The sequence below is a fragment of the Daucus carota genome, chromosome 7 (assembly GCF_001625215.2).
Source record: "Daucus carota subsp. sativus chromosome 7, DH1 v3.0, whole genome shotgun sequence".
NCBI classification, from domain to species: Eukaryota; Viridiplantae; Streptophyta; class Magnoliopsida; order Apiales; family Apiaceae; genus Daucus; species Daucus carota.
Genome location: NC_030387.2, coordinates 19,032,916 through 19,057,635, shown reverse-complemented (window position 1 = coordinate 19,057,635; position 24,720 = coordinate 19,032,916). Strand labels below are relative to the sequence as shown.

The following is a 24,720-nucleotide window of genomic DNA, read 5'->3' as shown; positions in this document are numbered from 1 at the left end:
TCTGCTTACAAGAAACTAAGGTGATGGATTTAGAAGAAGTTGAACTGAAGAAGATCTGGCCAAATTGTAACATTGGCTTTACATGCCAAGAAGCTTTTGGGGCATCAGGAGGATTAATGACAATTTGGAATCAAGATGTGATCACGCATACAAAGGAATTTAAATGGAGATGGGGTATCCTTACCAGATTCAAATGGAATAACTCCGATGAACTATTATCAGTCTTCAATATCTATGGTCCTCAAAATACTGGAGATAAGAGGAATATGTTAAATCTTCTTAGCTCTTTATCCACAGGCAGAGAAGAGGAGTGTACTATTTTTATAGGTGATTTCAACATGATCAGAAATCCAGACGAAAGTCTAAACTGTGAAACTCAGAGGGAAGACATGGCCATCCTTAGCAATTGGCTGAGTTCCTCAAATCTGGTGGATATGAGAATCTCGAATGCGTCTTATACATAGATAGGGAGACAGAACAAGCGTAGCAGGATAGATAGAGCTATTATCAGCTTGACTCTAAACGCACAAAGTAAATGGAAAGTTATGGCCACCCCCAGGAAAAATTCAGACCACAGAGGGATACTTTTCTTAGAAGAGGATGTCGACTGGGGACCAAAGCCCTTCAGAATTTTCAATATTTGGCTAAAGGACAGTCACTTATTGAGCATGATCAAAGAGGAAATGGAGGATACCAGTAGAGAAAGTAGAGATGATATACACGGGATTTTTAAGAGGATCAAGGCCATAGTCAAGAAATGGAACAAGGAATTCAATGGCAATATCTTTACCAAGATCAAGGAGGAAGAGGATAAACTTGCTAGAGAGGAGGAAAGCAGAAACGATGAACTAATTGTTACTGCCATCAAACAAAAATTAGAAGATCTACACCTCATAAAAGAGTCAATGCTCAAGCAGCAATCCAGAATCAAGTGGCTAAAGGATGGTGATAAGAACACAAAGTTCTTTCACCAGTCTTTACATAAGAGAAGATCCAAGAATAGCATTACAAAACTTCAATGGCAAGGCAGGCTGATAACCTCTCCCCAGATGATTAAAGAAGCAGCACGAGAACACTTCCAATCCCTATTTAGCAGCCACAATGATAGAATCGTCTTCAGAAACTCTCAACTAATCGCCAAGTTGCTGTCTGAGGAGGATTGTAAACACTTAGAAAGGCCAGTATCTAAGAAGAACTAGAATTGGCATTGCAAGGGTCTGGTAATGACAAGGCCCCTGGACCGGATGGCATTTATTTTAGCGGGATCAAGAAGCTATGGAAGTGGATCAAGGAGGACTGCCTGAAGTACATAATGGATTTTATGGAAAATGGTAAACTCCCATCAGGCATCAACTGCTCCTTCATCACGCTAATCCCAAAAGTTCCAAACCCCAAACAGATGACTGATTTCCGCCCCATAAGCTTGATAAACTGCTCCCTCAAGTTATTGACAAAAATCCTAGCCAACAGGCTACAGGGAGTAATGGAAAAACTCATCAGTAGCAGCCAATCGGGCTTTATGAAGAACAGACTTATCTCTGAGAGCATTCTTATGGTAAATGAAATCGAGCATTCAATGAAATCAGGGAAAAAAAGGTATCATTCTCAAACTAGACTTTGAGAAAGCTTTTGATTTTGTATATTGGAATTTCCTTTTGGATACATTGGAAGCACTTGGTTTTGGTGCCAGATGGTTTAGATGGATCATCACTCTCTTCAAATCAATGAGGGCTTCTGTCCTGATAAACGGCTCCCCCTCTAAAGAGTTCAACTTTCAAAGAGGCCTTAGGCAAGGGGACCCTCTCTCACCATATTTGTTCAATGTAGTTGGGGAAGTCTTTAGCTTGATGATGAATAGAGCAAAACAACTTGGACTCATCAAATGAATAAAATTTAAAGATGAGTCAAAGGAAATCAGCCATCTGCAATTTGCAGATGACACCATTATTTTTCTACAACAAGATGAAGAAAGCATTCAGAATTGCAAGAAAGTGTTGCAGTGTTTTCAGTTAACCTCAGGGCTCAAGATTAACTTTAAGAAAAGTTTCTTGTATGCAAGGGGGGTAGATTCTTCAATTCTTCAGAGATGGGCTCAAACACTAGGATGTTCCATTGGCACTTTCCCATTCACCTATTTAGGTGAGCCAACCCCAGAAATAAAGGGTTTTGGGAGCCATTAATCAGTAAATTCAACAAAAAACTAGCTGATTGGAAACAGAATTGCCTAAATATGGCAGGGAGAGCCACTCTCATTAAGGCCATTTTAAATAGCCTGCCAATATATTGGTTCAGTCTATATAAAGTACCAAAAGGGATTGCCTATCAATTGGAAAGGAGAAGAAGAAGCTTTCTGTGGGCTAACAAAAATCTCCATTACATCAGTTGGAAAAGAATCTGTGTGGGAAAGGAGCAATGGGGGCTTAGGAATTGCTGATCTTGAAAGAAAAAATATTGCACTACTTGGCAAATGGTGGTGGAAGTGGATTATAGACAGAGGGAAACCATGGAGAGAGTTAATCAAAGACAAATATAATTTGCAAGACCATGAAAATCTCTCCCTCAGCAGAAGCTCAGCTCAGTGTTTTGACTTCATTAAAGGTGTTAAGAGTTTATCTTCAAATCCAGATATTTCAAATTTTTTCCTCCCATCACAATTTATTTGGAAAGTGGGAGATGGTAATCTAGTTCTATTCTGGGAAGATAATTGGTCAAATCAGGGCCCCCTCTACATCAAATTCCCAAGGCTCTATAGAATATCTAAGCTCTAGTTCAAAAGTATAAGGGTCCCTAAGAATTTAGGTGTTAAATTGGCAGTTGATCAGATATTTTGGTCCAGGATGCTAAGACCATGGGAAAAGGACATAGTATTTGAGCTGGTTGATATCCTAGCCAGTATAAATCTGAGCCTCTCTGCTGACTATGTTATTTGGAAACCAATTCAGAATAGCTATAGTACCAAAGCTTGCCAGGATCTTTTAGGCTCCACTGATCGTAGTTTCAATGGGAACTGGAATCTAGTATGGAAATTAAAAGTTCCTCACAAGATTCAATTCTCTTGTGGAAGATGGAAGCAGGGGCCTTGCCCACAGGCAAACTTCTCAACTCGAGACTGGGCCAATATTACCAATCGGAATGCCTAAAGTGTGGGAGCCAAGAGGAAACTACAGATCATATATTTTGGACTAGCTTGGAAGCTAAAATAGTATGGAATCAGATTGCCATTTGGTGGGCTATGGACAGGAATCAAAAGTTGAAACTTGGACAGAATCTCAAAGACACCATGCTCATCTTCAAAGGACAATACATAGCTTTAGTTTGGAAAACTTGTGTTGCTTCAGTGTTGTGGTCTCTATGGTTAAGGAGGAATAATTTGGTCTTCAACTTTCAATGGGAGTCTCTCAGGTCTACAGTTGATCTCATCAAATTCAGATGTTTCAAATGGTTGAGGGCGGAGTTAAATATTCCTTCAGACATTTACAACATTTGGCTAGTTAATCCACAAGGTGCAGCCCTTCTGCATAAAAAATCTGATCTCTTCCAGGACCTAACTTGGTGGAATAGTGAATTTATAGCTTATACGGATGGTAGTTGGTCCGTGTGCAATCAAGTCCCAAAATCTGGAGTTGGTGGCTGTATTCTAGAAAAGGAAGGCAATATACTGTTCATTTTTTCTGGTCCATCATCAGCAAACTCCCCTAGAGAGGCAGAGAGGGAAGCCATCCTTTTTGTATACAATGCTTTTGCCTCACAAAGAATCATTCAAGGAAGGCTCCAGATCAACACTGATTGTATTTTTTTAGTTGAGGAATTTCTAAAGCAAAGAGCGGGAAATTTTAAAATTGCAGGTTCAGATTCTTGGATTAAAATAATTCAGAATCCAGATATTAAGCTCTCATATTCTCCTCGATACAAAATCCTGGCAGCACATGATTTAGCAGTGCAGGGTGCTAATAGAGGCAACATGGTGCATGCATGGTGTTGAAAATAGATTTTAGAATATAATTAAAAGCCTTCCCAGTATCCAATTTTTTCAAAAATCAAATATCCCTTCAATGCCTATTAATTTATAGGCCATCATTGCTAGCATTTTTGTCCAGTTTTTATCTCATCTGAGCAGTCTCATTTATTTTCGCGGTTTTCCCAAATATATGGGGTTTCTCCAAGCCAATGGGATGGTTTCTTGAGCAACTGGTGTTTTGGGGAAGAGAAAAAGACTCAACCCATCATTGCAATGTGGCTATTTATCCCCCTCAGTGTACTCCCCCCCCCCCATTCCACTCTATTGATATTTTCTCATAATACATATCTGAGAGAAAGAGTATGGCACAGGAATGGTCACTACCGAAAGAGAGTTTTATTAAGATCAATGCGCATGCAGTGTTCTTCAACCCTCCACTCCCAAACGGCAACACAACAGGCATCAGAGTTGTAGTGAGGGATGAAAACGGTGTAATACTAGCAATGATCTCAGGCACAATGGGACATATAAACCCTAGAGCAAACGAGTTGTGGTCCTTCATGCTAGGGTTTCAGTTGGCTTTCAGGCTACGACGCCGCAGGATTGAGCTTGAGACTGAGGCTGTAGAGGCTCTAAGAGAATGGGATGATTGGCGTTGGTTTGTGGATTCAAGGCACATCAGCCTTGTTCCACAACTCAACAGGAGAGTAAGGCTGGGAAGGCTGGTGCTCAGGAAACGCACGGTTGAAGCTAGTAAGAATGCCCTTGCTCGATATCTTGCGGAGGATGGTGCTGCAACTCGCTTCGTTCCGGTAAGAATCTATGAACCTTTTGGTCGAGTGAGTGAGTTATGGCATCTGGATATGGGACTAGGGCTTGTAGCAGGAAACTTCATGGTGGTGGATGAGGAAGACTATGTGGCACAACAAGCTCAGCTCCAACAACAACAGGAATGGATGATGAATGAAGCTGAAGAGGCCGAGGTTGATGGGGGCAACAGTGCTGGATCAGTGGCTGGTGGCAATGGTGGTCATGCAGCACTCGAGGACATCGACTAGCTCATGACGTTTCAATTCTCTTGGGCCATTGTTTGGGCTTTGTTTTTTTTACTCTGCTTATCTCAGTTAGTTTAATATGTAGTTTTTTGATGTTTTAAGTTCCAGTCGCTGGTTGTATTTGGATATTGGGCTTTGCCCGCAGGGGGTTTTCAACCCTTTCTGTTTCTTTGCTGAATGCATGCTTGCTTACCAAAAAAAAAAAAGAGGAGTTTCTTTTTTTCTTTTTCTTTTTTTTTTTGATATTGGGAATAAATCTCACATATAAGAATCAGCAATTCACCATGATAATTCTTTCATTCAAGAAAGCTTATTATCTAACCGTCGGACATGTAAGATGACCGGGGAAATTTAGACATTAAAACTTTAATGTCCGAAATAAAAACCCGTCTTCTTCCAAGAATCCTGAAAATAAAATAAAGGAAACAAGAATAATATAAGTCGATATAACAAATTACATACATTATAAAAATAAAAATATATCCAATAATTAATTATTAATAAAATCACATATATGCATGTGTTAATCAAATATTCACACAATTATGATAATTCATAAATGAGACAATTAAACTCTTAACTAGGGCACTTAATAAAATATTAACGCCCTTAATTAAGACACAATTAACGCCCTCAAAAGAGGCACAATTAAACCCTCAATTATGAGGCACAATCAACGCCCTTAATCAAGAGGCACAATTTACGCCCTCAATAATGAGGCACAATTTACGCCCTCAATCAAGAGGCACAATTTACGCCCTCAAAAATGAGGCGCAATTTACGCCCTTAATTTACGCATTCCATTCTGAAACTAAATCCCATACTGATCGTGAAATTTCCGTCGTCGGAACCGTCAGTCACCACCGCGAAGAGGACGATGATATTGAACTCTGAGACTATCTGATGATAGCTCTTCGCATTATCTTGAGCAAAGGAAGAAATGAACACCAAGCTTAATCCCCAGAGAATGATCATACGAACCCAGAGCATCCGCAATCGCAAAGCTCCTGAGCTCATCCGTGGTCAAGAATCCATCGAAAAGTACTCAATCCTCTTCATCGTCATGACTCTCTGCTGCTCCATGGACTGATTATAATCAGGCGAAACAAACACTCTGCCACCCCGATCCCTCGGCACAAACAACTCACTCTACGTGATAAGCTTGTACACCATGTCACGGTGCTCCCAGTGGTGACCGTCCATGAGTTTTCGCATTTTTTCGGTGTCGAACAAGATGGGCGCCGATTGATCGGGCGGAGAATAGTTGAGACATGTGGAAGATTGTATGAGGGATTGTTGAGACTGTGGGTTGTGGAGGTGCCTGGACAGGACTTTGGTCCGGAAACTTGCCAGTTGTGAGTTCAAAAGGGAGCGGTCCTTGGAAACCAGGAGGCACAATTTTTTATTGAATGAGTATTCAATTACTTAACTGGAGATCTAGTTTCTCATGAATCTCATATATCTGTGGATGCATTCTATCTCCTGCACCGAAAAGATGTATCTTGTTCTGTACTTCCGTCCAGCTTTGTCCAGGATTCTTCCTTAATCCGTTCTCTTTCATTAGCCTGCGGGTTGATCAAATCATAAGTTTGTGTAGCTTCGATCATATGAAGAATCTTGAGGTTAGTAAGAGCGGGACAACTGGGCTTGGTATAAAGAATAACACTTTTTATCGGAGTGGCCAAGTCGGAGATTGGAAGAATTATTTGACTAGGTTAAGAGGAGTTTCTACTTCCCTTGCCAACCGGCCAATAAACACAGAAGCTTAAGAGGTAGAAAGAAAAGGAGAAGATTAAGAGGAGTTTCTGCTTCCCTTGCCTGGGCTTTGGGACCGAGAACGCTCATTTATTTATATTATTAGTTTTTAATAATAATTATTTGAAATTTAGATATATTTTAGGGCTTTTCTCATAAATACCCAAGTCTAAATGATTTTTTGCAAAATTACTATCATTTTTTAAAACAAATTGCAAAAATACTATAATTCAAAATATATTTGCAAAAATACGGAGGTTGCATATGCAACCATATCTGCAACTGCTAGCAACGATGTATGCAACCACAAATCCAACTTTAAAAAAATCTTTTGAAAATTACATTTAGTTGCATAATAAGTTGCAAATCACTAAAAAGGAATTCCCCTGCGGGGCCAATACCAATCTAAACAGCGTAACCTCAAAAGCAACTAAACCAACAAATTAGAAATCAACCAAAAGAACCAACCTTCAACCTCATCACAAAATCACCATTCACACCACCACACTCATTAGAACTCCCTGACCCTCTCGATTTCTCACACACTCATCGACTAATATCCTCTCTGCGGGCAGCGATACAATCGCCGCCACTCGTTGCCGGTCATGAAGCTCCGATCTCGATTATTGGCGGACTCCTTCGCTTTCTTCAAGACAACACGAGAGAAAAAGTAAGAAGAAGATGAGAGCAATGAGAGAGAGAAAGGAGAGCGAGAAGATGGAGATAAAAGAGAGAGGGAAAGAGAAGGATACAGGGAGAGGGATGGAGAAGAGAGAGGTAGGTAGAGAGTAAATGGGGAAAGAGACGAGGAGTTTAGAAGTACTGTATTTATGAAATTTACATCTTCTCTTTCTACCAAAAACGTAAAACTGTAATGAATACAATGAAGTAGTAATTTTGCAATAAAAATCTTAAAAAACAGTATATTGGATAATTTCCCTATATTTTAATATTATTTATTAAATTTCATTATATTAAAAACACATTCTTCGATTTGAACACTCACAAAATACATTCTTCAATTTTATATTAAGAAATTTATTATACATACATAATAAAAATATGTTGAATAAAGTGTAAACTATGTATATTTATTATGTAAAAAATCTATTTTATAGGCACATATAATTCTGACATACAAACAACATTGAAACAAAACTAAATATTAACACAAACTTGAGGCCCGCCAGCTATTTAAGAGAGAGTTGTGGAAAGGCTTCTCTCAAACTTTGGACGAGACGGAAAAATATTAAAAACTAGGGAGTATAACAAACTAGAACAAATTTGGATGATATGATTGCATTCTGAAAGACAGTGAAATATAAGAATGGCATAATTCTGATTCAAAAACTCTGATCATAGGACATACCGTTTCCGCATCTAACAAGATTTATAAAACGACACAAAACCCCTCTTTAAAGGGAGTAAAAAGTTTAGGACTTTCCAGTCTCAGTGTTTAGTTATTCAAATGGCCTAATTGCTCTTCAGTCTTCTGAAATTATATAATCCAAAATAGAAAGATTTTCATCACCATCTATGGCTCAACACAAGTGAAAGAGAGGATGTGATGTGCCAATGTGTGGACCATTATGCTCCCCCTGAACCATACTTCTTTCCAAAGACTATTACCTGAAGCTTGTCATAACCAGCAAGCACACCAGCACCTGCAACTGCACGGAGGATGTTGGCACCAGCTCCCTTGAACAGTGATTTGGGTCCCTCATTCTTAAGAATCTGAGAGAAGGCATCAAGGGAACTCTTGTACTTCACAGCTTCACCAGATGTCATCATCATTCTTCTACGTACAGTATCAATGGGGTACGAAGCAAGACCAGCACCATTTGTGATCACCCAACCAAGAGCAAAGCTAGCAAAGAAACTATCCTGAACACACAAACCAATGAATTGCAAAATTATGTCAGTACCAGAATAAACCATGTCAACACTAATGTAGTTCTGCTATAATACATATTGACAGCCAACAGTATTTAAGAATAGTGCTTCGAGGAAAACATTTTAAATATATATATTATATAGATAGATAGATAGATAGATAGATAGATAGATAGATAGATAGATAGATAGATGGAACAAAGAAAAAATGAAAACTACTCTAAAAAAATTCTTGAATAAGATCCACAGACCTGCAACTTCCCAGTGAGGAGTACTGGCTTCAGTGAGTCGTACATTCCAAAATACAAACCACGGTACACAATGATGCCAACACATGAAATGTTGAATCCACGGTACAACCCAGCAATACCATCTGATGCAAGAGTCTTCTTGTAAACATCAACCAATCCATTAAACTGCCTCTCTCCGCCCTTCTTTGCAGCCTTAGCATCATTTGCAAGACGGGTTCTAGCATAATCCAAGGAATAGACAAAGAGCAACGATGAAGCACCAGCGGCACCACCAGACCCCAAGTTACCAGCAAACCATTTCCAGTAGCCGTCACGATCCTTCTTAAAATTGAAGAGACTCTTGAAGTAATCCTTGAATGCAAAGTTCAAAGCCTGTGGAAGAAGAAAAAACTCTGCTATAAAACCGATAGGCTCAAGAGCAAAAAGTCTGATATTACTACTTGCAGGTTATGGGTATAGTGAATACAATAGTCACAAACCTGTGTAGGAAAGTAACGGATGACATTAGCAGTGTTCCCTCTCCACAGAGAGCCAAAGCCTTCTTCCTTAATTGTTCTGCTAAAACATTCTCCAATACCCTTGTAAGGTTCAGAAAGACGACCAGTCTTGAGCATTTCATCTTGGTTCTGGATCAAGAGTTTCACACGCTCAATTGGAGCAGCAGCAGTTTTGGAGACAGCTGCTGAAACTCCACCCATGAGAAAATCAATGGCAAAACCTGCAATACCTTTCTCGGCTGGTGCTTGGACAAAGACAGGTGATGAATAAGCTGAAGGAAGGTCCGGAGTGGCTAGGTATGTTCGTGCCATGGGGTACTGCATTCCTGCACCAGTATAGTTACCATAAGCAAAACGACTCCTCTGCATAGGAAAGCTTCCATAGGTACTCTTAACATCTTGCGAAAGGCTGGAACCAAAATTATACTGAGTAGCAAATTTCTGATAAACAGTTGGGAGCTGGTGCTGCTCAGCCATTTCTACTGCCAAAAAACTCCTACATATAAAAAAAATTCAGTTAATATGTATAATTTTAGCTCAGTAAAAAAACTAAATCATATTTTATAGGGAAGTCTTCATGTTGATTATAGTTTAAATATGTGACTAGTTCATTCAGCGAATAAGAGGCTAATAGTGAAAGATGTTGTGTGTTCTAGTAAATGCAACATCCATCAAGAAACCATAAGATCAACCATTATTTAGAGAAGTGGCAAATAAAAATAAACCATTGTAAAAATATATATTACATATTTAGTACAGAAACATAATCCTGGAGGCCGCCACAAGAACAAGATCTACCACTCACTGCATGACCCTTCCCCTGTTTCTTATTAGTATAGATTTGGGGAAATCATCAATCCAGACAAAGTACAATTACATTAAACAACAATCTCCAGTATATGAACTAGTTCATTGATCTTAGATGTCAAGGAGTCAGCTATTTTTCATCTAATAAAAACCATGTTGGTCAGTAATTTAATATAATCAAATTATGCATTTATTTCAAAAATGGCCAAAACTAACATCCAAGGTAGTCAAAAAGAAATTAAGTAGTCCTTGTATTCTTTTACTCAAAGACGGACTACAGATTCAAATATATTTTAAATTTATTAGTAATGATAACAATGATTTTAACACATAAGCAATTGTAACAACAAAATTTCACAGATGAGCACACAGAAGCAAATTACTGTCCTAAAGAACCAAAAGTTGTTATTACAATAACAGCAGAAGATACTTGCCAGTCTGACTAAATCACCCGGTTAACTCAAAAATTGGGTTATATACCAAAGTCTATTAACTTGAAATGATTTTAAATTAGTCACAACATTTTCCACACATTAACAAGTACATAAAAGAATTACTTCACAGACTAACTAGTAATGTTAAAGGTCTTTACAGTAATAACTGCTTCTATGTCTCACGACAGGACCTGCTAGCAACAAACATAATATGTTCTTGTCTCGAAAACGATCCACCAATATAAATCAAGCAGCACTTCACAGCAACAGGTTCAGACAACATCTAATCCAATCATTCTCTCAAACAGTCAAAGCTACAAATAAGACAAGTCCTGTTCTACGCCAGGATCCAGTAGTAAAATTGTAAACCGCTAAATTAGGCTTCGACAAACAGATTATTCGATCACAGATCTCAGCACCGATAACTCATAACCGAATTATGAAACTTGTACACAATTGAACAGTACAGAATTAGACTTGAAACAATCAGATCTACAAAAAGCAGTAGTACACAGTCCAAACTCTAAGTTGAAGATACATTGAAAAACATATATAAATGACGAATACGCGTATATATACAGATCTAATGAGAGAACAAACTAGTCAACTAATATACAGATCCAAGTCCAAAAAAATGTAGAAATTAATACAAAAAAATGGTGATCTATATAGATCTACAAGCAAAACTGTAGTAAGGTCAAAAGTGATACGAATTCTTAACGTAGATATAGGATGCAGATAAAACAAAGCGGAGAGAGAGATTAGACCTGCGTCGGACTCGCCTCGGGAAGCGCGGTGGAATAAGAGGAGAGACGAAGGAGGATGAGATTTGTTAGAAATGAGACAGCAACGCGAGAGAGGCTTTTCAACGCACCCCTTCCACCCCTTTATATATCGACTATCACACTACCACTGTGTATTCGAAGACGGATTTTAACCCTTTTTTTCATTCACCAAATCCGAAAATATTCAAATCGGATCATTTAAAATTTATTAAAATTTTGAAATATTAAAATTTTCTATTTTATTTATAAAATATGAGAATATTCAAATCGAATTATTTAAAATTTATTAAAATCTTGAAATATTAAATTGAAATTTTAGATAATATTGTAAAATCTAGTGATATTTAATTAGAACTATAAATTATACTTAAACATCTAATAATATTCGATTACAATTGCTTAAAATCCTAAAATCTAATAAATATGATAGTATTCAAATGCTGATGGGTTTTTTCGGATTTCAAAAAATGATGATTTTTGTGAAATTATTTAGTGTAATTTAAGTTTTGTGAAATATCATTCAAATACATGAGATTTGCATTGTGCTTAAATCTTAATTAATCTATATCAACTATGCAGCATTTTATCGATAATCCAATCAAATCAAAATCAGATACAATCTTTTAAAATTTAGGACATTTATCTCATATACGTGTTTTTGAAACCCATTCCCAAGCCGCTCTTTTCTCCTTCCAGTCTCACATCCAGTCACAAGCCGCTCTTTTCTCCTTCCAGTCTCACATCGAAACCCATTCCCTCTGTTGCTATGAGCAATGGTTTCTCCTTCTCCGTCCCCTCTCGCTCCTTTGCCCTTACACCAACGTCATCAGGTTCAAAAAACCACTATAAATACCGATTATGCAGCTCATTCAGTAATTGTGCCTTAAAAATATACATATAACTCTCCGTAGCTACTTTTAATTGGTTATTTCTAGTCAATTTCATGGTTATTTTTATTTGATTTCATAGTTGTTTTTGTGATATTAGTATCAACTCGGAGTATACTCATTTTCGTCATTTGCAACCACTTGCAACTATTATGCAATTAAATGCAATTTTCAACAGATTTTTTGAAAATTGCATTTGTTGTTGCATATATTATTGCTAACAGTTGCAAATATGGTTGCATACGCAATCTTCGTATTTTTGCAAATATTCTTTGAAACACGATATTTTTGCAATTTGTTAAAGTTGAAAGATATTAATGATTAATTGGTAATATATTTAAGACTACTTATAAATAATAAATTATATATAAATTTTATGTTTAAACTAAATACTTCCCACAACTTGACCCTATAAGCGGTAAGTTTTTCAACAAACACATGTACACACAGGTGAATTTTAACTATTGATTTGTTTTTAATTGAATGACTAAAATTTCTTTTAATATAAGTATCTATTTGTACACGAGCATATGCATAAAGATAGCATATCAAGGTTTAAAATACAAATTTATTCCCCTCCGCAAACCCTAGTTTCCCCCTCCCCTCTCTTTTTCTCTTGCTTAGTAGCAGCAGGGGCTTCCACCGGACCTCTACCGGTGGAAAGCCCCCAAAACTTTTTATTTCTTTTCATTTGCTTTCTTTTTTCTTTCAATAAAACTTGTTTTCGGATCTAAGGATTCAAAGCCTTTTCCGATTTGGCCTTCTTTTTCTCAGATCTCAATTTCACGGAACTACGGATTGCTCGTTCTTTCCGGTGCTTTTATCCTCAAAAGTGGTCCGAGTTATCTTGTTTTTGTGGATTTGTTCCTCAGATTTAAGGATTGCCTTGGTTTAGCCAATATTTTATTTACGCATTTGATTGTTAGGTTGTCACGTTTGGTTTTAGTTTTTTTGTTGTCTCACCGTTTGTGTGAGTTTTGTTATTTCTCACCGTTTGTGTGAGTATGGTGCTTGATTTAGTAATAGAAATTGTCAGGGGATTGCATTCTCAGTCGATAGCTCAAACTGGTTGTGGCGGAAGCGAAAGTGGCGAAGTATGTGTATATATCATCTTCAACAAATCACGTGATTTTATCTCCAAGATGAATGGATTAATCAGTGATTGTTTCTGTATTTTGTTTGTTCGACGCGACTGTTTATGTAGATGCCGTATGGCTTTTCATTATTGAATTAACTCATTTATCAAAAAAAAAAAAATACAAATTTATTCTACATTCAATCACTGTATAAAGGAAAGATTTCTTCCATTTTTGCAGATTTAGTACATTGTATCTTATAGTTTCCTAATATGACCACTATGCATACGATTTGCTTATTGATTACCTTTATTATAAGGTAAGCTAACTGAACCAATAAGAATTCTGATTGCTTCACATGAAGATATAACTTTTGATAAATACATAAATTAACACTAAAATATACTAAGGCCTCATTTGCTAACACCTGAATAACACCGATCTGAATCATACACATGTTTAGATCATTTGTTAAACTGAAATGTAGATGGACGAGACAAAAAAATTCGTGGACGACAAAAAAATTTATCTGAACGACTGAGGCCTAAGAAAAAAGCTGTATGGTCCAGGAAATAGTTACGCAGTATACTACACATAGTTATGCATTCCCTTCAAAAGTTTTATATTAAGAACTAGAGTATCTATTTCCCCTTCAAAATCGATTTGGTCAAATATTTTTTAAGAATTAATCAAAGATATATTTTGAAATATATTTTGACGTGTGAAAAAATATATTCATATATGTCATTTTTTTTTTCTATAACTATATTAAAAATGCGTGTAAAAATCAAAAATAATTATTGTATTAGAATAGAGAAATAAATATACAAGATACTATTATATATAATCATTTTAATTGAATTCATGAGTCGTGTATCATTATATATAAATGTAAAATTAACAAGCATTTTCATTCAGAAACTAAAAGATTTACTTATCAAATGATATCATTCATCCAGCATCCAGATTATCAATCATCCAGAAAATTAACTGCTCAGAATTTACCGTTCAGATTTAACAAATGACCCCTAAGCATCAGCATCACACAAACTATATAGTACAGTCAATTACAATGTCGCCATACATATTAAAATGTTGTGATATAAAACTACATCAAAGTAGAATAAAGTTTATTCTTTTAGCAGAATTTAAACATATATTGCTAGTATTATAAAGCAAAGAGAAGCAAATGTTGACGCTTACCAGAAGCAATCCAAGAGGTAGAAGTTGGCTTCCTGATTAACAAAATATACCGCTGTTCATTACTGTCTAACTGAGTTTTAAGAATCTCAAAAACCTACATGTGATGATGTTCAGCATTTTATTGCATAGTTCAATATATGAACCGAATGCTGCAATTTACCTGACTAATTATAGTAAGATTGATCATCAATTATCATTTCGATGCAACGGCTTTTTGTAAAACTGTAACAGAAGCGATGAACAAACCACGCTTATGGAAGACGCGGCCATGCAAGCTCCAGCTAGCCAAGGAGGTAGACGGATTCCAGTGAATGGGAACAAAATTCCAGCAGCAATAGGCATACCTAGTATGTTGTATCCGAGTGCCCAGACATAGTTGAGGCGGATACGAGATATTGTCTTCCGGGAGAGATCTATTGCAGTGATAACATCTTCCAAGTTGCTCTTGATTAAAACAATATCAGCTGCTTCTATTGCTACATCTGTCCCTGCGCCTATTGCCAAGCCAACATCAGCTGCAACTAGTGCTGGTGAGTCATTTATACCATCTCCTACCATTGCTACAGTTGTACCTTTCATCTGACATCAAGGTTCAGAAATGAGTTTTCACATGGGCAACCTTGTATTAAATCATTAATACCATTTTCAAATATATACTAACAGATGCAGTTAATAATAAGTGTCTTGCTTCCGAATTAATAAACTTTTTTTCTCTAATTTTTATCAACTTATTATAGCTATGATCAGTTAAAAATTTTCAAGCAAATGAATAGACAAACTATGTAGCAATATGGAGATCACCTGCAATTCTTTTATCCTATCAGCTTTTCCCAATGGATCTGTCTCGGCAAACACCTCTTGTATCCCAACCTCCTTGCCTATGGCAGTTGCTGTTGCATAGTTATCACCCGTCACCATTATGCATGTAATGCTCATTGATTGCAGGAATGATATGACACGTGCAGCCTCTGGCTTCACTGGATCTGTCACAGCAAGAGCACCAGCAAGACGCCCATTAATAGAAACTAGTATGCAAGTACGAGCCAATTCTTCGTTTTCTGATATGTAAGCATCAACCTCCGGAAGAACTGGGACATTAGAAGCCCACATGAGCCTCCTGTTCCCAATTAAAATCATTCTCTCTCCAACTTTTCCACCCACTCCGGCTCCTGGATGCACCTCAAAGTCCTTCACCTCAGATGACTGTTCAGTTTGGGACCCATACTCCTTGCGAAATTTCTTAGCATGCTCAACCACAGCTTTTGCTATTGGGTGCTCACTATTTGCCTGGAGACGAAATTGAAGAACACCCGACTGATGATATGAATTTTACAAGTCCTCATCAATTAATAAATCAATTGTATTTCTTTTAATAACTAAATTCTGCTCCAATTTACAGAAAAAAGACAGTGACCTAAATGCTACGACTCATAAACTCTACCATTTTCCAAACAAGTACCAACTAGAGTCCAGGCAGTGGCCGTTTAGTCCATGGCACATTGGATGGTTGGTGCAAGGCCAGATATGCACTTACATTTGATAATAACTGTATTATATAGACGTCTATGACTCTCTGCTGCAGTAATCAATTTTAAAAATTTAAGATATGCATTACTTTGCAAAAGAACTAGTTGATTTTTGGTAATTGCTGGTTAATGTTCATGAATCTCGGATTTCTGTTTCTCAACCTTGGTATATGAGTTATACACATCTATAGGAGTTCAACTATGGTTGCAAACTATCATCATTCATCAGTACTGCAAATGTTTTTGTTCACCTTTTTCAACCAACTAAAGAATCAACTCTAGCCAGCTCCTTCAGCAAAAAAAAAAAAGATTCATTGCAAAGGAAACATACCTCTACTGCTATAACTACGTTGCAGAACTCCTCCATTGAAAATTTAGAGAAAATCTTAGCACTAACGACTGTTGGTTTTCCGGCTGTCAATGTCCCTGTTTTGTCGAAGACAACTATTTTCACCTACAGATTGACACATTATCTAATAAGCTCTTAGTGAGAAAAAGTAAACCGACTCACATTGAAGTATATATATGGCAAGATATTGTCCTCATTTTATAAAAGTGCAACTCATTAGTCGACACAAGGACAACTAAATTTGTAACGAATGTTAAAAGAAGCCATAAATGATTCGGTTTTAATTTGAACTCATTATAGTTCACATACTTATTCAAAGTGTAATCCATGTTGGAAATTGTCTATAAAAGATTAGGATTTTGACATAAGCAAGCTGATGTCAGTATAGTGATATTATAGACACTGTAGCAAGTTTCCTCTACAAGTTTGTAATATCAATATATAGAGGCTGTGTCTCATTGTAATTGTCAAACACACACACACACACACACACACACACACACACACACACACACACATATTAACATATACATAAAAGCTTTATCCCCTGTCTATAGATCATATGAAACTGATTTCTCTTCTCTTACTCTGGAAATATCACAGTCATGGTTTTGAAAAATATTCTATCATATGACAAGCACCTACCACCAACAGCAAATTTCTCCAGATACAGGTTCCCCGACCTCATGCATATGTCAATTAAAAGATTATAATATGTATACTTCTTGTTTCCATTTCATTGAAGTTAATATATTTAGACCTTTGTAGGATCTTGCAGGTGGTCTATTTTATGCAGGAAGCCTATATATTAACATTCTCGTTGTGGTTTACAGGAACATATATATTAGGCCTCAGTGCCTCACAGCTGCCTATGGTCTCATCATCACTAAATTTATTAAATGAACAGAATCACTAGATAAGTTTCTTGATTTTATCATAAGTCAGCCAGTAGTCTTTCTCCTGAAGATGCATTGTCATTATTTCCAAACTCCTAATATTATCACTTATCCGGTAGCCGAGATGAGGCTAACAAACTTATAATCTACAATACACATCTAGAATCATCATATAAAATCATACAATTGCTTGTACCTTGTGTGCCTTCTCTAGCGCATCACCACCCTTGATAAGCACACCTTGACTAGCACCTTTCCCTGTAGCAACCATGACTGCTGTTGGAGTCGCTAGTCCCAATGCACACGGACATGCAACTACCAAGACCGATATACCAAACTGCAGTGCAAGTTCAAATGCATCCATAGCTTCTGGTATCCAACTTTTAGGGTAAAACCCTGCTTCTCCAGGAATAAACCATCCCAGCCATGTTGCAAAAGCTGCTACAACGACCTGAAATTTCATGAGGACAACAAATCAACTTATTTATGACAATTCAAATAATAACTTATTTAAAAAGTACACTGAACTTTGAGATGAACTTAACAGTGGTATAAGTATAGCAACACAAATAAAATTGCCAGTGCGTTCATTATACCGTAGTATGCTCTTAGGTTGTGTGTTGTTGCCATAAGTGGATATAGGTGTCATAAACATATTGTGGGTATCTTCTAATACTTTTGATAATTTTTTAAGAGTCCAATTAGGGAGGGTTCCATTTTATGTGAGTGCAGGTATCAATCAGAAATAGTCAAGAATTGCCTGTCTCCTCTAGGAAATAATAAAGTGATCTATAAATTTCAAAAAGTTAGAATCCAGCTCGTGTTTCTCCTGCAAAGCAGAAGCTCAAAATTAGCTCACTGCTCAGTGAATGCATTGACGTAATTTAACTTAAGTATGGAGCTGAGAAGACAAATTAATTTATTTTAAATGTTTTTCTATGCTCACTACATAATTACCTAGGTCTTAAAATATTTACGGAGAAATATATATACTGTGACCACAATTGCTGACACTACGGATAGTAGGAATTCAAAAGATGTTGAGAATATTTAAGCAATCAGAATATCAGATAAGAAGTGCCAAATTGAAATTAAATTAAATTAAATTGGAGAACGTATACTTCTCTACCAAATTGCTCATGCTACAAAATGCAAGATTGTGCCTTGTACCTTTCAGTGTATATCCCTGTTTCCATATTAAACTAGCATGAAGTTACCACGGATACGGTGATGACTACTAAAATAGAGTCCCAACTACCAATATATAGAAAAACCAGATGAACTTACTGCAGGTACAAAAATTTTGGATATCTGGTCTGCTAGCTTCTGTACAGGTGCTCTGGCAAGCTGCGCAGCTTCAACTATCTGAACGATTTGAGAGAGTGCAGTTTCTGAGCCTACATGAGTGGCTTTCACCAGCAAGCATCCATTTTCATTCATCGTACCACCAATAACCTGTAATGGAGTCATGAAAAGACAATTTTAACATTTATCAGTAATACATTATCAGAAAATCTAGATGGACTAATCAGACCAACTTCTGTACTTTGTCACCAGGTCTTTTAGCAACGGGCCTTGCTTCTCCTGTTATCATACTCTCATTTACATGGCTCTGACCATCAACAATGATTCCATCAGCCGGAACCTTTGCCCCTGGAACAATTTTAAGTATGTCATCCCGTTGGATAAGTTGAGTGCTAATTTCTTCTTCAGATATGACATTCCCATCAGCTCCATACGTTAACAGGTGAGCTGTATCTGGAGCAAGATCTGTCAGCTTTGCCAAAGCATCTGACGTCCTCCCTTTAGCTACAACCTCCAAATATTTTCCAAGGAGGATAAATGAAATCAACATAGAACTAGTCTCAAAAAAATCATTTCCCGTAAATGTTGCAGAAGTCAATGCTTTTACTAATACATATACAGAATATAAGTAAGCAGCATTGGTGCCTAACGCCACCAGTACATCCATATTAGCTGACTTTCTTCTCAGTGCATGATAGGACCCGATATAAAATCTGGAGATATATCAAAACAGGGAGATGTCAGAGGTGAAAGATAATTATCTGTATGGCCATGAAAAGTATTGATAATAACAAGCAACAGTCTAAGAGAAAAATATTTACCTTCGACCAATTATAAATTGAACAGGACTGCTAAAAAACCATCTTAACAGCATCCCAAGTGTGAGCATATTATGAACCTTATAATCTAACCAGTTTCCATAAGGAGGAAGCATTGGCAGTACCATTGAAAACATTAAGACAGGAACAGTAAATATGCAGCTCCACCAAAACTGGTTTCTGTACATCTGGATTTCGTGTTTCTTCTCTGTCTCTCGCTGTCTTGGTGGATTGTACAATCTTGCATGATAAGATTTTTCTCCCTGACCAGCTTCATGGATGCAACGTATAAGAGACCTTGGACCAACAATGTCTGGGTCATAACTAACAGTAACCTTGTGCTCCTCCAAGTTCATCTCAACATATTGCACACCCTCCTGTGACTCAAGTACACAGTGGATAACAGATAAATCTTCTGGAGAACTGATGCCATCTAGGTCTAAATGTACTTTAGTCACATCACTTCCAGAGCTTATGAGGTCAGCTCCAAAGCCGGCATCTTCTATTGCTTTAATAATCTGATCAGTATCCGTGATGTTTGGGTCATAATTGACTTTTGCTTCTTCAAGAGCTAGACCCACCACTGCTTTTTTTACTCCATCAACCATTGAAAGAGCACGCTCCGCAGACTCAGAGCAGTTTGTGCATGCCATACCTTTAATTCTGAGCCGACATACTGCTATGTCTTTTTCTGGAAAGTCATTCACTTCAAAACCTGCATCTTCGATGGTTTCTTTTATTTTTTTTGCCTATATATGAAATTTGACCATAACAGGTTCTCATGTAAGATAAGAAGGGATGAAGGGAAATGCAAGATTGAGACCCATATAGAGTATAAAGAGGTCATCTAAGCAATTATCCAAACTAAATTTGACTAAATCACCAAAATCCACAGCCATGATACAAAGTAAAGGATTACAACAGAACCTAGTAGGATATAACATCTACACCGCCATGATTAAGCCATAGGTCAGAATGAGTTGTTTTGCAAATTTTGAGAAGAATACATAATTTTGCAATTTTTAAAAATGAATAAATTATTACTCACATGTAAAAAAATATATTATTTCTCTATCCAATATTTTGCTTTGTTGTACTTTATTTTATTATAGAGATTATCAGCTACTTCACCCATTTCTCTATTTCCCTAAAGTTATATTGCAGTCCCCTCTATAATATACATTTTCTGAAAGATAATAAACAACTAAAGGTACATGTGTATATACACACACACTATATTATTAAAGCCGGACATACAAAAGTTTGGTCGTTGTATGTAGTCTGGTATAGATCGCTAGATGACTTAAAATCTTAAATCAAGTTGATAATAACCATTAAATTGCATTTTCTATATTTCACTTATTAAGATGCTACTAAAGGTCTAAAGTTCGAATTCAGTCGACAACATATTACAATATTTTATATCATAATATTTATCTAAAATATTAATAAATAATGTTCGAATATCATAAAAACATATTTAAATTACATAATTACACACACACACACACAAACTAATGAATTCATATGAAAAGGTTTTAGAGGTACAACTTACAGTAATTTGTTCGGGTATATATCTAACCACAGCCTGCCCTTGAAGTGGTGAAACCATAACACTCTCCACTCCACTTAACTTCTCAAGTGCCGATTCAATAGAAGTAGCACAAGATGCGCACTCAATGCCACTAACTTTAAACATGATTGATTTTGTAGTTCTGTCTGCATTCAGGGTAACATCTGAAGGTTGCAAAAGTGGTGACTTTAGCTCATCATTTCCGTTAATCTCCATCTTTGTCCTGAAAATCATAGTGTTTAGAGAAGTTAAGAGTGCAATCATTAGTATGGAGGAAGAGGTGCAAATTTTTTAACATTCAATTTAGTCACCTAAGAAATAAACATAATTACTCTAATACAGAAACACCGTAAGTCCACAAAAAAGATCTATTTCAATTTGCAGGGTAAATTCATACAAATCCCCTTGATTTTTGTTATATGACTCAATATGTTTTAGATAGTATGCTACTAACAAGTTTCACAAACTGCAAATGGTTAAATCATGATTAATCATATTAGGTTGAGCATTTTCAATTTTTTTTTTCAAACAATCAATATTGAGCTGTGATATAAGCAAGAAGAGTAATAGAACAACATAAAGAATAACTAAAACAAACATTTACTTTGGATTATAGCAAAAAACCTCAAATATCTAGCAAACTGATACCTGACAGAACAATATTAAGCACAAAGAAATTTTTTTAGAAGAAAAAAAGCTTCCTTCTTGCTTATAAAGGTAGACACCGTATAATTGAATAACAAGTAAGAAATCTAAAAACATAATTGTGAAATTTTAACAATCAAATGATTTCACCCTCTTCTAGCTGAAACATTGTTCTCACGCTTGTATTGTATACGATTTTCCTATATGTAGACTTCTATTGTCATAACAAATTCAAATGAAGACAAGCCTCACTGAGTTGAGCAAGTTTTAAAGAAGTAAGGGGTTAGGAGGTAAATATAGAAGATGAATCAGCCCTCATAAGTGACAATCTTAACTATTTTAAATATTAGTGAAATTTGCCCCAGCTCAGGCTTCGTTTGTTTGCCAGAAAATCCGGAATACATTTAACAGTGCTTGAGTTAAGACAAACCAATATATACGAGGTGAACTGATTTCTTATCATTAACTCAACTAAGTTACAGCGCTACTAGCCTACTCCTAGATTATTGACAGTCAACGTGGTATCATGTCCAAGGAATAATACTGTAATCCAACATCCGTCCAATCAATCGAGTTAGTATTTGCAGCTAATTAGAATTACTTTCTAGACCTCGTAACATAAAACCTGATAACATAATTTTTCCTTAAAATTATAAATTACAAAAGCTGTATTGTATATGCAAATGCACCCATAAACACTAAAAAACAATCCATATCAACACGTAATTTACGATACTAGAAATTAAGTTATACATGTCATAAACACCAAACGATTCCCCAAACTCGGCAAAAATCAACAAAATACTAAAGTAACAAGTTAGAGTCATAATCAGAAACATTTATGCATATAAGAAACTATAAAAGTGAATCGCTAGGGTTTGATGACAGAATATACTCAGCAAAGCTAAAAATAAAACACAAACATAAAAATATGAATAAATTGATACGAAGAGTAGTGAATGAATTAGTTGCCTGATGATTGGTGGAGGAGAGGATAGGAATGAAGAGCAGAGGTGATGAAGATCCTGTGTATATGTGTATGTATATGTAGGCAGAGGGAGAGAGAGAGAGCAGACAGAAGATGGTGAGAAATGGCGGACCAATTGTGAAAGTGTGCGTGTCTTATTCGGGTGTGCACAGGCTTTATAAGCTTTAGTATATTGGACCCCTTCCTCGTTGGCTTCCTTTTTTTAAACCCTTTTTTCAAAATTCCCACCATTATCTTTGTCAAAACCCCTTCCCCTTCCTTTTCGTTGACATTTTTCCTTCTTTTTTATATTTCAAATATTTGTTTGAGTATTTACCTTTAACAAATAGTTTATGTTCTTTGAAATGAATAGTTACCGTGACCAAACGAAAATAACACCTGCATATAACAATGCATATAACAATGGATTAAATATCAACCAGGTAATTTGATTGCGGCCCAGACTCAATTTGAACACTGATTGAAAAAGTGATTCAAAGTAGTCACTCGTTTAATTAAAAAACGACATTCCGTCAATTTCAAATAAAAGAAGCTAACGGTCGGCTGATGCTACCCATGTCATCAGCTGATTGCTAGCTTATTTTATTTGAAACTGACAGAATGTCTTTTTTAATTAAACGAGTGACTACTTTGAATCACTTTTCCAATCAGTGATCAAATTGAGTCATTGGGCCGCAATCAATCACCTAGTTGATATTTAACCCATATAACAATTGATGGATACAACAAGATGTATGGTGTGTGTTTGGTTGACACTAGTTAGAATAAGTCCAACAATGTCCTAATAGTGTCTTAGAGCAAGTCCAAGAAATGCCTTATGCCATAATTTAGGGCATTTAGTAAAAAAAATTTAAACCAACGATGTCCTAGTGATGACTTATCACTAGAACAAGCTCTTCCGGCCTTATTTTTTAGGCACATATGTGCTTGCCTTATCCTAGATTTTATAGTAAAATATTACTCACTCTCTCTTTCTCTCTCTTCCTTTTATTGTTCTATAATGATGAAATAAAACTTTTAATAATAAAATATTAAATATGTAATAAGGATAAGGCACATCGTTAGAGTTGAAGTTAGTTAAATATGTCTAAAATCACTAGGACATAATTTTTATATTATATTTAAGACATCAACTAGGACACTTTTGGACTTGCTTTTAAATCACTAGGACATCCAACAACTACATCATTTTTAGGGCACAACTAGGCATGTTCTAAACCAATTTTCTCAATAAAATATTAGCTTCACTACATTCCACTACATCTCTCTCCTCTTATTTTTTCACTTCCTTCCAATTTTAATTCAAATAAATTACTAGTTTAGAGCATCTCCAATAGTCTCTTTATAGTGGCTCCTAAATTGAAATTTGAAGAGAATTGTAAATTTGCTTGCTCCAACAGACTCCTAGTCACTCTTAAATTTCTTAAATTTCTCTTCTCTCTCCTCAATTGTAAGAGTTACTAGTCACTTTTAACTAATATTTTATAATAAATATATAAGCACGCATTCTCTCTCCATCTACTTTCCTTTGTACTTTTATGCACATGACTTGCTTTTAATAATATAAAACAAAATAAGGAGTGAATATGAGAAGTGTTGTTGGAGTTGAACCCACATTAAATCACCAAGAGTCAATATTTTATATTATATTTAGGAGTGAGTTAAGAGACTATTGGAGATGCTCTTACATCTCTCCCTTACTTTTTCACTTCCCTCCAATATTAATTCAAATAATAATAAGGCACAATTACAAGGCATGTTGTTGGAGTTCATACATCACAATAATGTCCTAAATCACTAGGACATTAGTTTTATTATATTTTTAAGGCATTTGCTGGGACATTGTTGGACTTGCTTTTATGCCTTTAAAAAAACTCGACTTCTACTTGTCTTGACCCGTCTGTGTAAAAAAGTAGAAATACCTATAACAAGTTGAGAATACAAGTTTTTGTTTCAAGACTTCTACTTCTTTGCCAAACAGTTTAATTTATAAGTCTTAGAGCATCTCCAATGGAGTTG

The 24,720-nt window shown here is 36.1% G+C and overlaps 3 protein-coding genes across 3 annotated transcripts; 1 reads left to right on the top strand and 2 right to left on the bottom strand.

Annotated features, from left to right (window-relative positions):
• The first annotated feature begins 545 nt into the window (after window positions 1–545).
• On the top strand, window positions 546–1,199 carry LOC108203306 (uncharacterized). The gene has a single exon (XM_017372129.1). It carries the CDS (start codon window positions 546–548, stop codon window positions 1,197–1,199), a length of 654 nt encoding a protein of 217 aa, XP_017227618.1.
• A 6,889-nt stretch (window positions 1,200–8,088) lies between these two features.
• LOC108192481 (ADP,ATP carrier protein 1, mitochondrial) lies at window positions 8,089–11,571 on the bottom strand. The gene is made up of 4 exons (XM_017372146.2): window positions 11,418–11,571; window positions 9,392–9,905; window positions 8,913–9,284; window positions 8,089–8,652 (listed from the first exon to the last, which is right to left on the bottom strand). Exons 2-4 carry the CDS (start codon window positions 9,884–9,886, stop codon window positions 8,356–8,358), a joined length of 1,164 nt encoding a protein of 387 aa, XP_017227635.1. The 5' UTR covers window positions 9,887–9,905; window positions 11,418–11,571; the 3' UTR covers window positions 8,089–8,355.
• A 2,862-nt stretch (window positions 11,572–14,433) lies between these two features.
• On the bottom strand, window positions 14,434–22,826 carry LOC108192340 (copper-transporting ATPase HMA4). The gene is made up of 9 exons (XM_017372147.2): window positions 22,686–22,826; window positions 21,051–21,291; window positions 19,499–20,244; window positions 18,919–19,390; window positions 18,660–18,827; window positions 17,569–17,823; window positions 16,459–16,581; window positions 15,403–15,888; window positions 14,434–15,180 (listed from the first exon to the last, which is right to left on the bottom strand). The coding sequence occupies exons 2-9, from the start codon at window positions 21,282–21,284 to the stop codon at window positions 14,788–14,790; spliced, it is 2,877 nt and encodes a 958-aa protein (XP_017227636.1). The 5' UTR covers window positions 21,285–21,291; window positions 22,686–22,826; the 3' UTR covers window positions 14,434–14,787.
• Window positions 22,827–24,720: the final 1,894 nt, after the last annotated feature.

What these genes read in the sequence shown, in the direction of transcription:
- LOC108203306 (XM_017372129.1), top strand. Translation starts at nt 546, where the DNA reads ATGGCCACCCCCAGGAAAAATTCAGACCACAGAGGGATACTTTTCTTA.
- LOC108192481 (XM_017372146.2), bottom strand. Translation starts at nt 9,886, where the DNA reads ATGGCTGAGCAGCACCAGCTCCCAACTGTTTATCAGAAATTTGCTACT. An exon ending in TCCGTTACTTTCCTACACAG is followed by an intron (nt 9,285 to 9,391) that starts GTTTGTGACTAT and finishes CTTCTTCCACAG; the next exon opens with GCTTTGAACTTTGCATTCAA. An exon ending in TCCTCACTGGGAAGTTGCAG is followed by an intron (nt 8,653 to 8,912) that starts GTCTGTGGATCT and finishes TTGTGTGTTCAG; the next exon opens with GATAGTTTCTTTGCTAGCTT.
- LOC108192340 (XM_017372147.2), bottom strand. Translation starts at nt 21,284, where the DNA reads ATGGAGATTAACGGAAATGATGAGCTAAAGTCACCACTTTTGCAACCT. An exon ending in ATATACCCGAACAAATTACT is followed by an intron (nt 20,245 to 21,050) that starts GTAAGTTGTACC and finishes TTTCATATATAG; the next exon opens with GCAAAAAAAATAAAAGAAAC. An exon ending in CGCTAGAGAAGGCACACAAG is followed by an intron (nt 16,582 to 17,568) that starts GTACAAGCAATT and finishes GTCAATCTGTAG; the next exon opens with GTGAAAATAGTTGTCTTCGA.